Here is a 16,264-nt window from a genome sequence, read left to right on the forward strand (position 1 = left end):
AGTTTTTCTTTTCATGACAGTAATTTTTAGTTAAGACTCTTGGACTATTGTGTGCTTCAAGGCGTAAACAGTCTCAGCTTAACATGAAAGATGAGGGATTGAAATAAGGGTTTAAATAGAGACATTGGAAAGGATTTTAATAGATCAGACACAGTGCAGAATTCTAAGCAATGCAATGTCAGCTCAACCCAAGCAATAGAAAAGCAAAGTTGAAGTGTAGTTTTCAGCGTTTAAGAAAGTTTTTATATTTATCTTTTAAAGGTGTTGTCCAACCCACAAGCTACATTAATTAAAAGGGTTGTTCACCTTTTAGTCACCTTTTCTACAGACCCCACGGCATCACCGGACACTCGGTTGTAACCATACTCATCACCGCCGCTGGATTCCAATGAACGGCCTCTGCAGTGATGTGTCACCCATACGTCACATGACCCGGTGACATGATTCATGGATGAAAAAATGGTACAGCACTCTCTAATTATTATGCCAAGTGAAAAACCGCTTTATTTAGTGCAAACTCAAAGAAGGTCTTCACATGAATATGTAGTAAATCAAATAACAAGGATACATAAGTGTTTGCGCCTTGTACGTGAAGGGACGTTTCTGTCCTCCGGGACCTTAATCGCAATAGCCAGGAGGATGTCTGTGAAGGGAGTGTTTCCCTGCGCTCCATTGAGATTGAGGTCCTGAAAAACCGAGATGTCCCAACGTGTTCAAGCCGCGTACATGTATGTATCCTTGTTATTTGATTTACTGCATATTCCAATATCAATTGGAGAGTGCTTTACTGTTTTCTTATAGAAGTTCTAGAACTAGTAACCCTTTTCTAGCAGCTCCCCCACTGGCCCTTTAGTGTGACCTTCTACCTCTTGTTATGACTTATGGGTGGCACATCACCGCTGTGGTCAGTCCTTGGCTGCAGTGGTCACATGACCTGGCATCAAACCAGATATTGACATGAGGGACCCAGGACTTGCAGAGTTGGCAGTGATGGAGCCCGAACCCTGCAGCGGGGTTAATGTAATTATTATCCGCTGGGACCTGGCCACGCTCGGAGATCTGATGAAAGGCCACTAAATGTGAGCAACTTCTTAAATGCCCATCGTTTTAAATAAAGAAACAAACTCATCTGTTCCCCGACACTCCATTCCAAGCGCTGAGGGCCTTGACCCCCTGTGGACCAGAACTGTGGTGACATGCAGCACTGCAGCCATTCATTGGCCTCAGTGAATTGTTCTCAGAGAGGCAAGTGACCACAGGCTCAGTGGTCATGTGCTGCTCTGGGATATGTCACCACTGAGGCCATTGAATGGCTGCAGCAGTGTACTTGACCATCATCACACTAATGGTCCACAGAGGCTGGGACTCTAAATGTTACCATGGAGTGTCAGGGAATAGGTTGAGTTGGTTTCTTTATTTTAAACACATTCTGGGCCTTAACTTTAGTTTGGAGGTTGAACATCCCCATTAATGACATAGGCTACTTTCACACTAGCGGCAGGACGGACCCGACAGGCTGTTCACCCTGTCGGATCCGTCCTGCTGCTATTTCGCCGGACCGCCGATCCGTCCCCATTGACTATAATGGGGACTGGGCCGGAGCTCCGGCACAGCACAGCAGTTCGCGGTGAGAGGCCGCCGGCCTAAAAAGTCGGACGTGCAGTACTTTTATACAGAGTCCAATAGGTCGGCACTGCTGGTTAGGTAGTCTGTGGTGCTCGCGTCCTAGGATTGGCATCCCACAAAACAAGAACAAAAAGGACCGGCACTCACTGAAGTCGTCTGCAAATCTCTTTATTGTCACATAATCCTGTGACGCGTTTCGAGACTCGCAGGTGTTTTTGATTGCTGTTTGACAGACACCTGCGAGTGTCGAAACGTGTCACAGGATACAGGATTATGTGACAATAAATTAGAGATTTGCAGACAACTTCAGTGAGTGCCGGTCCTTTTTGTTCTTATGCAGTACTTTTAGGCCGGCGACCTTTTGCCGTGCACTGTCGTGCTGTGCCGGAGCTCCGCCCCCGTCCCCATTATAGTTAATGGGGACAGAGCGGCGGCATGGCAAAATAGCGGCAGGACGGATCAGACAGGGTGAACAGCCTGTTGAATCCGTCCTGCCGCTAGTGTGAAAGTAGCCATAGTTACATAGTTAATATGGTTGAAAAAAGACATAAGTCCATCAAGTTCAACCAAGGGATAGGTGGGGATGTGAATCCCAGAAGGAAATGAGATTAATGCTCATGAATATGTAAGGAAGTCTTCTCTGTGTGTCTAAGGAGTTGATCAATGATTACCTTCTCCTTCTCACTATTCTATTAATACTGACACACATATGAAAAAAAACTTCTGTATGTATCGCAGGACCTTACCCATGCCTCCCTCTTCCTCCTGACTGTGTCTGGGTGTAAGACAGCAGACTGCAGCAATAGTCTCCTCCTCTGCCTTCTATGTAGTAGGAGAAAATTATAGTTTAGTTTCCCCCTCAGTCTGTCTCCATCCAAAAATATAACAGATCAGCAGGAGATATAGCCCCCCGTGTTATCATCATGGTTTCTACAAGAGTGTGCGTTTTAACAACATGTTAACAAATTCTGCAGACTCACAAACAATGGAGGCAAGGGCCTCTCCTGTTTTAATGTTACCAATTATTTCTAGGTATAATATTCCTTTAAACATTGATCTTTGGAGATTTTTAGGAAATATTTCAGCTGAATATTAACATAGGGGCAATAGTCCTGGCCTTGTTTGGCTGTACAGCTCCTCTTCTCTTCTGACACTCTATTTTAATTTAAGACCCTGTTAACTATCAGTCATACCGTGAATTCTGAGATTCAGGAATAAGATAATCTGAACACAGTTATAAAATCTTACTAATATTCATATAGACATAGACAAATCACATACATAGTAAAAACTATCACTCTGACCTCTGTAACAAACCATATGGTCATTCCAGGGCGGAAAAAGACCTGAAAGTGGCCCCATGCGGTAGGCGGGTCCAAAATGACAGAAAGTGGGGCAACCGAATTAAGCAGTCCCAGCAGAACCAGATACCACAGTGCAGCACAAAATAATGTCTACATTCTGTTGAGAGCATCAGATGTTTATGTACCTTGCGGCCAAGAGGAGGGCTTGGGCGGCGCCCTGGGCATCGGCCCGCCGCAAAATAATACTGTACGGTCTATGGCCAGACCGCCCATGGGTCATGCTATCAACATGGCTGATGCTCAAGGTGATACGAGCGGTGTAGTAACAGGCATCCTTTCTCCTAGATGTTCCATTGGAGCTTGCAGTTCTTTGTTAAATGCACAACAATGTTTACCTTCTGGCCTCTTGCGATGCTTCCAGTGTGCAGTGCACTTGTCCTGTGAGTTAACCACTCTGCAATGTGGACTGGTGGCTGTCTGACCAAAACAATAAGACTTTGTATATGCTATCTAGCTTACTATCTCGCACAGTAAACAAGTAATAATTAAAGGTAGTAATTAAAATAATAATTAAAAGCAAAGAACATATAAGAATAATTGAAAAAAAATACCCTTCTAACACACGTAGGTTGAAGATTTGGATCTTATGTTAAAAATATAGCTGCAATTGCTAAAGCATATTTCTAGGTTAAATCATTACAGTAAGGAGCTCTGACTCCTGGCCATTCAACCAGTCACCGTTAGAATAATAATAATAATAAAAAGAACTATAGTCGGTAAGAATTCATGTCCTTGTTCATCCGCTGCTCTGTCTCCTCCCTGGGCTGTTCTCAGGCCGTTACCTATATATCTTCCTGTTGGTAGCTGTAAAACCTAAAGAAGTGCCATTAGCTGTCCTCACATCAGGGAGCAATTGCAGAGTCAGCGACTGGGCCAGAGAGATGAATGGTCATCAGAAAACCTGTCTGGCCTCTGTTCCTATATGTTCAGCACTTGGAGCTGTCTCTTTGTTGCTTATATCTTCTATTTTGCAGAAAATGTGGCCCGAGAGCTGTGAGCAGGCATTTTACATGCACCTCTCCGGGGCAGTCTTTCCACTTAAGCAGTCACCAGGGTGTATTTTGCAGATCAGGCTCTTCTCTGTATTGATGGCTCTTTCCTTGCTTGCAGAGGATTGACTTCCAAAATCTCTCTCATGTGAACAACTAAGGATTTGCTGCAAAGTTTGTGCATTGACAGCAATCACTACAGACAAAGACACAGTGAACTCTAGGTTCCTGTTTGTCACTGTGTTGTATAGTGACATCACCTTTACAAGATCCTAGACTAATGCTGAATCAGTGTTAGAATTACAGAGGGATACTCTGCATGGAATTGAAAATTCAGCTCTGCCAGATTTAGGCTCAGCAGTGGTTTATAGCTCCTGTGACCCCCAGAAGCCACATCACGCTTGACCGTGCGCTGAATCTGCTTTTGCAACTTTTTCACTTGATTGGGGCTAAGCTGCATTATTAGACAGAGCATGTGGACAAGCAGGAGGATTTTTCTGCAATAAAAGGCCAATTTCAGTTTCTATTCTCATCCTCATTAAAGGGAAACTGTCAGGAGATTTGTGCTACCCAAACCAGAGTCAGCAGGAAACCTCGACAAGCTCCCCGGTTACAATCGGCTTAAATGCTGCTGTGTTTCAGAGAAAATGTAGTAGTGTCCTGGGGGCAGCTCCCTGCCATCTTTTCCCCACCCAGCTCAGCTTCATTGACAGATCTCTTCAAGCAGAACCAGATGGGGAAAAACCAGAGATGTTGTCCACATGACCTTTCTCCTGATTCTTGCCTTTGTTTTTAAGTATGGGGGCAATTCATCATTCCCCCTACACTTTTTTTTTTTTAGCTTAAAGTCACCAAACCCCGGTTTTCTATGCCATGGCAATTTTTGTTAATTTTTTTTTATAGTTGCAACTGGCATTTTACACTACCCTCTCCTGGTTTATGAAATGTGGGGGAGACCGTATACCCCAGCACAATATACACAAGAAACTGGTGTAAATAATGACTGAACTCTACAGCAGCTCAAAGCTTCCATTTTTCATTCTGGCACATGGACTGTAAGTGAGGAGGCATGTAATTTATGATGAGACGTAGGTCTCCTCCGCAGCACAGGTGCTCTGCTGCGCCAGTCTTGATAAATCAGGGCCTAAGTTTTCTCTGAATCATAGCTGATTGCAACCAGGGAGCCTGTATGGATTTCATGCTGCCTGTGGTTCATGCAGCATGAATCTACTGACCGGTAAAGGTTTGAGGAGTGAGTATTTTCAGTTGTTAATTTTTTTTGTAAATATATTTATATTTTTTTTATATTTTTTTTTCTTTTAGTCAAAATTACGCTTGGAGATGGAGATGGAACGGCTCAGGCAGTCACACTCCAAGGAACTTGAGAACAAAGATGAAGAAGTGGAGGAGATTCGGCAGTCGTGTCAGAAAAAGGTAGCAATGTTGGTCTATGAATTACAACTGACTGGGAGGGTAGCTTTAATAAAATGGATTTGAGTAGGAACATTAAGCGGGTTCCCTCTTCGAATTGGGGCATACGGATGTCATGGTCCTCAGTAACTCCTTCTGTGAGCCACAACAGAAACTGCAGCAGAAAACAATTCCCACTTTGGTTGATGCGACTATGCATTACATTACATATAAAAGGGTGAAGTGTGGACACATAGGGAGTCTTTATTTAGGAAAGCGTTGTCCAGATGGGACAATCCTTTATAACTATTCTCAGTTGTGTCCTTAAAGGGGTTTCTAGAATTGTAAAAGTTAGGCTAAAGGAGGAAATGGTTTAAAATAGAAAATAAACAATTTCTTCCCTGATAAATCCCCCACCACTCTGGTCATCCCAGCCAGTTTTTGTTGGCGATGTTAGGTACATTATGGGGACCTCACTGACCTCAGCGGTGATGCTTGTAAGGCAGTGGTCACATAGGTGTATAAGCCAGCAATGCTGCTGTTTTCATCCGCACATGGGGAGAACCAGCGGCGGCCGCGCGGAGACCAGCTATGTATAATTAATCAGTGTGAGGGGCCCGGCATATGGGGGAGCATTTGTTAGTGTTGAATAAGCCCTTTAAAGGGTTTGCATAATATTACTAAACATGGCTGCTTTTCTGCTTTCTTTCACAAACATCACCACATTTTCCCATAGGCGGTCTCTGGTATGGCAGCTCAGCTTCATTTTATTTTTATTAATTATCAGATTTTACTTACATTATATGGATTGAGGTGGACATGAAGGTATGCCACACATTCCTAAAACAAAAGTAAAATAAAATAAAATCCTATTCTCATTCTGCACAGACTTGAACGTGTTGTGATTATCAGTGTCCTATATTGGAAGACATTGTTCTTTTAACATCAGTCCTCTTTCCTTCTGAATAGCTGAAGCAGATGGAAGTTCAATTAGAAGAGGAATATGAGGACAAACAGAAGGTCCTGAGAGAGAAGAGAGACCTGGAAAGCAGATTAAATTCTGTTAGCGAACAGGTATGTTTAAAAATATAAAAGGTCAGTACAGGCAGTCGTGCATGTTCTCAGCCTTGCTGCTCAAAGCAGTTTTCACTAGGCCAGCACCTGGCTTCAACATCATAATTCATACTGTTGTACTGGCTCTAGGTCAGTCACCGTGACTTTGAAACTGAGAAACGCCTGCGAAAGGACCTGAAGAGAACAAAAGCTCTGCTTGTCGATGCTCAGATCATGCTGGACCACTTGAAGAACAATGCTCCGAGCAAACGAGAGATTGCGCAACTAAGGAGTCAGGTACTTATGGTCTGAATGTATAACCGTTAATACTCCTAGTTAAAAACTTTAGCAAGACCTGTGAGTTGAGCGGCCACTTCTTCCAGGTTTTATAAGAATTGATGTGGTTGGCATTTACTTAATGATTATCTTGCAGACAATGGCTGCTATGCATCTTATTATTGTGTGATTAAGAGTTTATTTTCTTAGTGCTCATATAGCGCGAACATATTTCACAGCAGTCTACAGAGATGGATAAAATTCACCTCAGTCCCATTCTAATTTCCCAGTCTTTCTTGTGGTGCAGCCACATATGTCAGATGTGCTTTTATTTTGATATGTCAAAAAAAAAAGTGTGCAGTTTTTGCAACATCATATCTGCATTTATAATGCATTTTCTTCCAGCAAAGAAAAAAAAAGCAAATCAAACAAAACTTTATTTACATTAAATAGGTTTTACAGTTGCACACAAAAAATAAAAAAAAAGCAGCATTCATTATATAAATCAGATGACGTTCTGTGTTCCTTTCAACTCCTCCAACGTAATTGCTATTTCTGACATTGCAGCCCAAGTCTTACGTGGAGTGTCTGTAGCATCAGGTCTCTGCCTCTCCTTCACCTCCCAGCTTGAACATCAGAGATCCAAGCCTGCTTGAAACTCTGCAGGAAAAAAATCCCTGCCCTAACACACAGCAGCATCGCTGGCTCTACGGCTACGGGGCAGGGTCCAGGAGAATGAGCTTAACACTGCCCTCAGAGGCAAGGTCACTAATGATGTTGTGTCTGTAGGGCAGAGCCTTACACCCCTTGCCATGCCTTAGATGTAGGTGTGATGTCCTCAGGATAGGCAACCAACACAGCAGAAAATGTGACCACAATGGAGTGCAGAAAAATGGGGCATTACAGATAAACAATCACTTTTACAAATTGATACTCTGCTTTGTGTCTTCCTTTGTATGGAAGAAAATGCAACATAAATTAGATATGTTATTGCAAAAACCGTTTACGTTTTTATTATGCTGTTTTTTGCCACATCCAAAATGCAGCACAGCCATGCCATGTGGCAGCACCCTGACACAAACACACACACACACACTTGGGACAAGTTAACCAATAAGAAAGTTAAGTGCGTATGTTCATTTCGATCTCCACGCAAATGTTGTGCTGGTCTAGTTTAAATCCAGGACCCTATTACCATAAGGCAGGGTTTCTCAACTCCGGTCCTCGGGACCCACCTACCAGTCATGTTTTCAGGATTTCCTTAGTATTGAGCAGGTGATATAATTAGTGTCAATGCATCAGGACTGACCACAGGTATTCATTCTGTGGGATAGTCTCAAATCCAGACTGGTAGGTGGGTCCCGAGGACCGGAGTTGAGAAACCCTGCCATAAGGCAACAGTCTAATCCATGAGCTACAGTGCTGCTTCGGCACATTACAGTCTGGTCTCTAGAATGAGGATCCCAGTTGAAATACCTCTTTATTTATTTATTAATTTACATAAGACCACCATTCTCCAGAGATTGTCCTCACTCACAGTCACCATCGAGGTTCACAACATAAATTACAAATTAAACTTACCATATGTTTTTGGTTTGTTGGTGTTAACCAGAGTACCTGGAGGAAACCTGCACAAGAACAGGGAGAACATATAGATTTGAACCCACGAATGGATGAGTGAATGTGCAGATTTCAGGATTCTGTGAAAACTGATTGACAACCCATATGAGGAGCGTTAAAGTGACCCTTTAGTTGAAGAAAAGATGGCTGCACCGCTTCTCAGACTACTTGATGCTTAGTGGGCGTTGGGTAGCCCAAAATTACTTCCTACTGGCTTAAGATTGTCCACCACTGCTAATGTGAACAGTGCTGGTCAATCCAAGAGCAGGACTGGAAAAGTAGGAGGTGTCTTGGACTAATGATGTACAGTATGAATCAAGCAGTCTTAAGAAGAGGTGCAACCATCTTGGATGACAGAAGAGGAGTCTGAGAGTTAGTGAATCTGCAACTAAAAAGATGAAATGGAGGGAGCTATGTTCGTTCCCCAGTCAATGTGAATTTTTATTCTTAAGATGGAGGTTTGCTTTAGAGGCATCTGTATCTTCACCCAATTTTCCCGTAAACAGATGCTGGGTTGAACTTAAACCTAATAGCAGGGGACATCTCAGGGAGGAAATGCTCTTCAAGATTTTGCTATCCCATTAAAAAAGTGCCTTTATTATTATCATAGAAGAATTATTTTTCGGGGAAAAAAATTCAGTGCTTAATAAGAAAATGTACTATGGCTCCTGTGACAGCTTCTTGATAAGTGTTACAGCCTGCAAGCTTTCGTTTGTGCTCAAGTGTACTCTGAAGGGGTAAAACAATTATCTGAGGCTCTGAGAAATCCCCAAGGGGCCCTTCCATAATGTAAGGCAGATTAGTGCCTGTTCAGTGTGATTGGCCCAGAGGGTCTTCTCCCTCCTAGTACTGCCACACCATAAATTCTCAGATTGCTGCAATGTTATTTACTTCTGGGAAAATATTTCACCAGCTATGACGCATTCTGCTGTAAATCTGCCTTCAAGTATCTGCTGTCACACAAGCCAGAATGCATACATGCAGCCGTAAGAGATATTACAGGAATTCCATAGGAGTCAATGGCATCATGAAAATCCTTTTGTGCATTGCCTCAAGCCTGGCACTGGCTGAGGTGAATATATTATAGAATGTTGTAATATGTTTTTATACTATAGGCCGTAATTCAAATCTGCAGGAAATATTGATAGGCCAAGTCTTTGTCCAACCGTCTTATTGAATTTTGCATTTTAAACACAGCTGGAAGAATCTGAATTTACTTGCGCAGCTGCAGTAAAGTCTCGAAAATCTATGGAGGTTGAAATGGAGGATCTCCATCTTCAAATCGATGATCTTTCCAAAGCGAAGACAGCGGTAAGGTTTATTTCTTTATAAAATGTTCTTTACCTAGAGCCAACATAGCCTGCGGAGATGTACACAGAATATACTCCTATTGATCCCTGATTTCCTTGGGCTCAAAATGTAATTTCCCTATCTCAAGCATGCATGCATACTCTAGGGCTAGTTTCATTGGAAGCCAATTAATTTAGTCATCTATTTGGAAGCTAAAGCTTCCTGAGGAAAATAACCTATTGTTGAAATCACGTTTTGGTGGTTAACATAGTTTTTAAGAATTTTTGATGTTATTTAAAATTTTCCATGTAAAAACAAAACAAAAAACAAACACATGGACACATTACCTTTAAGAATACAGCGAAACCTGGTGAAATTCAACCCCCTCACCCCAGTGCTAAGGGTTGCTGGCCACACTGTGTTGCTAGAGTTTGAGTCCTTTTCTACACCATTGTGCTCAACCTTCTTTCTCAGTAGCTTACATATGGTATAATTACAAGTACTTGCTTTATTCAAATGAATGGAGAAAGTGCTCATCATTACACTGCACTTCTGAGCCTAAGTGCCGGTGTTCTATTAAAAAACCTTACCCCATGAAAATACTGTACCCCACGTGACTTCCGGTGAAGCGATCAGCTGGAGAAGGGGGTGTGCGCCTCAGCGCAAGCGCACTACCATGGGTGCGCAAGTGCACTATCGGCCAGGGATCGCTCGCAAAGCGAACCGCAAACCTACATCCGAACTCCCTACCCTTCAGTGCGCACGCGTGGACTCATGGACACCGCGTGTGCGCCCTCAGGGGTAAGGAGATCTGATGGTTGAACAATTTGCTTGTAATGAGTTAATATGATACCTACATGGATGGCCGAGGCTCAGCTCCCGCTTGCTTATGCCATTTGGCCATACCCCTAGGCCTTTTTGTGTGTATGATATGTGGAAAATAGGCTTTAATTCTCACCGGGGAGATTTATTGTATATACAAATTACACTTAGTGTACAGCCACAAAGGACATATATATGTTGCAGATTTTGCTCAGTGGAATCTGCAGAAAATACAGTAGAAGCAGCCTGAATGAGATTTTTAACAAATCCCTGGCCGATAGTGCCCCGTTGTAGTGCGCTTGCCTTGAGGCGCACACCCCCTTCTCCAGCTGAACGTTTTACCGGAAGTCACGTGGGGGATGGCATTTTCATGCGGTAGGGTTTTTTGATAGAACACCAGGTAAAGAACAGGAAGCAGCGACCACGTGGAGCGCTGCCTCCTCTTCAAACAGATTACCAGCGGGGGTGCCAGGTATCGGACCCCCGCCGATCAAATATTGATGACCTGTTCTTTAAGTGCCTTAAACATAATTGTTTTTATTACATTTGCTTCATCCTAAATGCATATGAAGATTTAGCAATTGTGTTGTAATCTGGGAAGCGTACAAGTTTTATCATAATGGCATTTGCGTATTATAGTATATTGCAGCATGTTTTTCCTTCTTTGCATCACTCCATAATTGGCATGTACACCATTAATTTGAAACAAAAGATGGCATGTCTTTTATCATTTTGGCATGTTTTTGTACTTCTTTTAGCTTGTAAGGTGTCACAAACATTTTGGGCTCTGTTCAGTGGCATTCTGGCATAGTTTTCTTTGTACATCTCCTCGATATTCTCATATTTACATGTATATTTTTTACTTTTTTTATGGTCTGAATTATACTCCATCAGTTTTCCTCTCCGTAAATCGCGGATTTTCAAAATAAGGATGCGGTCCGTGTTCTGTCTGCTTTTTTGTTTGTGGACCCATTGTTTTCAATGGGTCCGTGGTCAGCATTTTGTAGACATGGTCTAACCTTTTCCGGAACAGACATCCGTACTTTTCGCATCTGCATGTCCATTCTGCAAAAAGATAGAACATGTCTTATACTTGTACTCAAAATGCCATTGAAGTAAGAAAAAAATGCGTATGCAACACGGACCGCGTGTGTATTTTGCAGATCTGCAATTTGCGGACCGTAAAGCGAATACGGTCTTGTGCAGTGATCCTAAGGGTGCATTCACACTAATGTGTGGCTGCTGTGCCTGTGTTGCAGACTGCAAATCCTGTCCTTGTCTCCACACAACAAAAGATAGAAAATGTCCTATCTTTCACTGAATTTTGTGGGAATGTGGACCCATTGAAGTCGCTGCTATCCGGAGTGCACATGGCTGGTGCTCGTGTTTTGTGGATCCACGGTTTGGCAGTCTTGAATGCGGCCTAATGCTTTGCCTATTTTGGATCACATTTTCCCCATTATATATTCTCATATCATCTAAGGAACCTACTAGTATTTTCTCAGTCTTTGGGTCTTTTCCATCTACTTATTTCGTCGGCATGTGGTACCAGACAGTGACTTCTACTTCGCTGAATGGCAATACTGTTGCTGTATCCAAGGACAGTGAAAATGATGTTTGTTAGCATGTTGACCTATCTTGTAAGAGTTGATTGATCCCCTGCTAAGTGAATGTGTTATAGGATTTATTTATCGTGAGATCTTGTAATATCATCATACGGAATATTTGCTAAAGACCTTCAAATGTCTCTTTAAAGCAAAAAAAAAAAAAACCCTGCTAGTAACGTAATTGGTTCTCATGATCCTGGTTTTCTAGCGTAATATAATAATAAGGCAATCTGCATTGTGACCGTCACAGCTGCATTGAGTCCTGAATAAAGTTTTGTCCTCGGTTAACCTCTCTGCTGCTGGATACACTTGCTATGTTTGCTATTATCATCATGTGGAAATGATACGGGTAGCTGGGGCATGCAGCCTTGGAATGACATTTTCATTTAAACTAAGTTTAATAAATGTCTCTTCTAAGCTATGTCCAGTTTCCCCCCCCAGTAATAATAAGATAGATGACAGCTAAGCCAGAGCCAGAGAAGTCGTTTTGCTTTTGGAATGATGTGCTAATAGATTCATTAACTTTCTGAAGCCAGCATTATTCTCTTTATTAACAGCACCACCCCTCCTAAGTCTAGCGCCGTTGCTTTCTGCTTTCAGCTGCTATACCGCATAGCTGTGAAAATATCTGAAAATAAAGAATTATAGACAAATGTGTTTCTAAGTCAATTAAATAAGATTTACCACCACACCAATTTTCATATACCCCAACAGGTTATTTAGTATGTAGTATCTTTGCCCAGACTGGTGGATAGAGAAACTTTGTATTAGGGCTAATGCACACGACTTTATGTATTTTGCAGTTCGCAAAACACAGATCCGCAAAAAAACTGAAAACGTCTGTATTGCATCTTTTTTTTTTTTGTTGCAGATCCATTGTATCAATGCCTGTCTTTGTCCGCAAAACGGACAAAAATAGGACATGTTCTATTTTTTTGCAGAACGGACATATGGAAATGGAATGCACACGGAGTCATTTTCTTTTTTTGTGTGGACCCATTGAAATGAATGGTTCCGTGTACGGACCTGTAAAAAAATGGAATGGACATTTAAACAAAATACATTTGTGTGCATGAGCCCTTATATAAAGTATTTACTTGTTAAAAGCGGGTAAGGGCGGGTTAAAAGCGGGTTAGAGTCAATGTGTGTAGCCCTGCCGTAGTGCAGTTTTCTGCAGAATTTTCATACAGGTTGTGACGAATACCACCCCTAGTGCCTGCTTGACGTCAGACGTCAACTACTTCGCGCTCACGAGATACGGTATGGTCACTGGTTACTAAGGCGTGACGTTACGCCCTCCTGGAGGAACGGGTAACGTCAGTCGTGGTACAGTTTCACAGATTCCTCCGGTCCATACGGGCACAGAGAGGCAACAAGCTGAGAGCCTTTTCACTGCCCCAGTGAAACAGCGCGTTATCAGTCGGGAAGACTGCCACCAGTTCCTTGTTTGATATAAGCCCGGTCTGCTAACGGGATTATATAGGGTGAGAAACCAACCCGTGGTAGAGTATAACTTGGCCGAAACACGGACGTGGGGATTCGTAATCGAGATACAAGACAGCCGAAGATTAAATTATATATTTAATCACCTTAAGGGCTCACTAGAAGTAACACTATACAAACAAGGTATATATACAGTGGTCTGAGGTTAAAAAATACAGGTGGTATGGTACAAACAGGGTTAAGCAGAACAAAAGTCAGTTTGCCAGATGGAAGAGTCCTTTTGGGTGGTGTTGAGTTCTTAGCTGTATTCACATAGAGGGCAGTGATATCAGCAGGTTGCAGGTCGCTCTAAACACATGGCATGATGTGACCCTCCTTCAGAGAAAAGACACGCACGCTTGCTGGTACAAGCCTTTTAAATTGTAGCCTGCCCTTCCTTTTCCTGCCTCTGGGAAGGGTCCCCCCCTCCCTGCTGATCCTGGCAGCTCAATGACCAACAAAACCCTTTAGGGTATATAGCTTCAGACCAGAAGGTCACAGGGAGATGGTTCTGACCAACAGACTCTCCTGGGTTCCGGCTACAAGTAGAGTCCAAGCATGGTACCGTTAGTTTCTGTGGGAAGATATGTACATCTCCCTTCCCTGGCATCCCACCACCAAACCATGACCACGGGCCTGTTCATCGTGGCCACAGGGACACAAATACGTATCCGGTTTGTGCCTGTGTTGGCCGGGCGATTCATAATTCCTTATGAACTGCCGGCCCCAGAAACTCTGATAATTTCCATTGAACTGGGAAATAGACTAGACCTCCTGCAGAGTGGTCTTTCCTGTTCCATTAGCTGGGTTCCTGGCTGGCTGAATGGAAGTGTGAAAAGTTGTAAACACTGGTGGACTGCTAGAGGTCCTCTGCCATCTGCTGGCTTTGAAGCTGGGCCCCCCTGTGGAGCTTACTACCTCTGCTACCTTTCAGCAAATGGTGGGTGTGGAAACATGGCTAACAGTAGATAATAATCCATATTCCTCACATAGGTGTTAACATACTGGTGACAAGGGTTTGCATTTCTGGTCTCCTATTGAAAACAGTGAAAGGGGGATGAGGCTCCTTCTTCAGCCAGTTGACTCACAGCCAGACATATGATAGTGAAGAGAAGGAAGGAGGAACCTGGCTGATCTCCTGGGACACATGTAATAGGATCCCTTATATGTTTGTCGTAGCTTCAATATATAAAATAATATAAAACAGGATAACATAAAATGGTAGGCAGATATTAAGGGAGGAATAGATGTTTTGTATATACATTATTACTGTAAGTGGAGTTGGACACTAATGTGGTCATTTACTGAATGTGGTAATGCAGCCCTATCCTCTCTGTATATTAGACATCTACACACTAATGTTGGTTTACAGGGGCTGAGGAGCAGTTGATTATCGGGAAGGAAGTGTTCTTTTCTGACAACTTGTTGCTCGTTCGGTGGGGGTGAAGCTCTGTATTTACATGCAGTGATCACCCCCACAGTATCAGAACGAGTGATCGCTCTTCCTCATACAGCTGCATTGTTTCTGGGCAGCAGAGTGCTGTAATAATAATTTCCCATTCTGCACCTTCAGACAGCAGATTGTTGGGGACAAGCATTTGCAGGAATGTTCATCCCAAATAATCTGCCCGACTATCGGGCGGTGTAAACCTGTCATTAGTAACAGAGGGGACCTCCTAGCAAAAATGTATTATATACCCACTTCTTGTGCTGGGTCATACCATCAGATCCCGGGTTTCACCACAGAACCCAGTGTGTTTGCGAAGTGTGAAAAAGAAGCTATACTATTTGTCACTCACTGGAGACTGTGATTGGCGTGCCTTTTGTGCAAATTGACATACCCTATGTTGAAATCCAAGTGCTATATGCAGGCACTATAATTACCTCTAGTCATAGTTTATTAAAGTGGTCTTCTTAGCTTTGGCCGGCACCCCTACAGAACAGCTGTTGCAGGCTGGCGCCAAAAATTGGACTGTGCACTGAAGACTCCATCCACTGTGTAGTTTCTGGTGCCGACATACTGCAGCTTAGCTCTCGTTCACCTCACTAGTACCCTGGCACCACCACTAGACAGTGGACAGAACCTTGAGATTTTGGTTCCGTTCACTGTATACTTTCCGGCTCCAACTGTTGCCCAAACCAGATGATTATGGGGGTACCGGGATTGTATCACTACCAATCTGATTGACTGTCCTGATGATAGGACATCAATATTTAAGTCTAGAACACCACTTTTAGACCCATTGCCTAGCAAGCACTGGCAGGGGAGGGAGTTGTGACAAGAAAGTAATCCAGGAGTATCGAAACCAGGGTAGACCAGCGCAATTGTGAGAAATTGGAGCAATCTTAGACCATTAATACATTTTGTGAACAATAGCATGTTAGCTATGATGTAAAATGTGTAAATAAAATGACTTTCTTTGCTGCCTCGTTTATGGGAGAGAATTACTCCCGGACGTGCTGTATAGCTGTTGATGTAATTTCTGAGATTATCAAGGTTGCCTTTTGTTGGTCACTACTAATAAAAATTGAATGCATTGGGCATTATTGTTACTGTCTCCTGGAAATAAACTTTCATCAGTTAGCATTTCTATCAAAAACTTAAATTCAGAAGGGGAACAAACCTAATGAAGCCGCTGCAAGCAAAATGACAAATGTCGTCGTTTAATGCTTGTGTTTCTTGCTCTCTGGTCTTTGCTCGTTAATAACCAATTCTGTATTTTTA

General features: G+C 42.8%; 1 protein-coding gene across 21 annotated transcripts in view; it reads left to right on the forward strand.

The window, feature by feature from the left end:
- The window catches only part of LOC122930354 (unconventional myosin-XVIIIa-like), a 331,901-nt gene that overhangs the window by 261,563 nt on the left and 54,074 nt on the right, over nt 1-16,264 (forward strand). For all 21 annotated transcript variants that reach the window (XM_044283690.1, XM_044283691.1, XM_044283692.1 and 18 more), the window contains 4 exons: nt 5,303-5,413; nt 6,359-6,463; nt 6,593-6,739; nt 9,536-9,649. In XM_044283690.1, the coding sequence (XP_044139625.1) occupies nt 5,303-5,413; nt 6,359-6,463; nt 6,593-6,739; nt 9,536-9,649 (477 nt within the window). The remainder of the gene's footprint in view (nt 1-5,302; nt 5,414-6,358; nt 6,464-6,592; nt 6,740-9,535; nt 9,650-16,264) is intronic.

This window comes from Bufo gargarizans, chromosome 3 (genome assembly GCF_014858855.1).
Source record: "Bufo gargarizans isolate SCDJY-AF-19 chromosome 3, ASM1485885v1, whole genome shotgun sequence".
Lineage (NCBI taxonomy): Eukaryota > Metazoa > Chordata > Amphibia > Anura > Bufonidae > Bufo > Bufo gargarizans.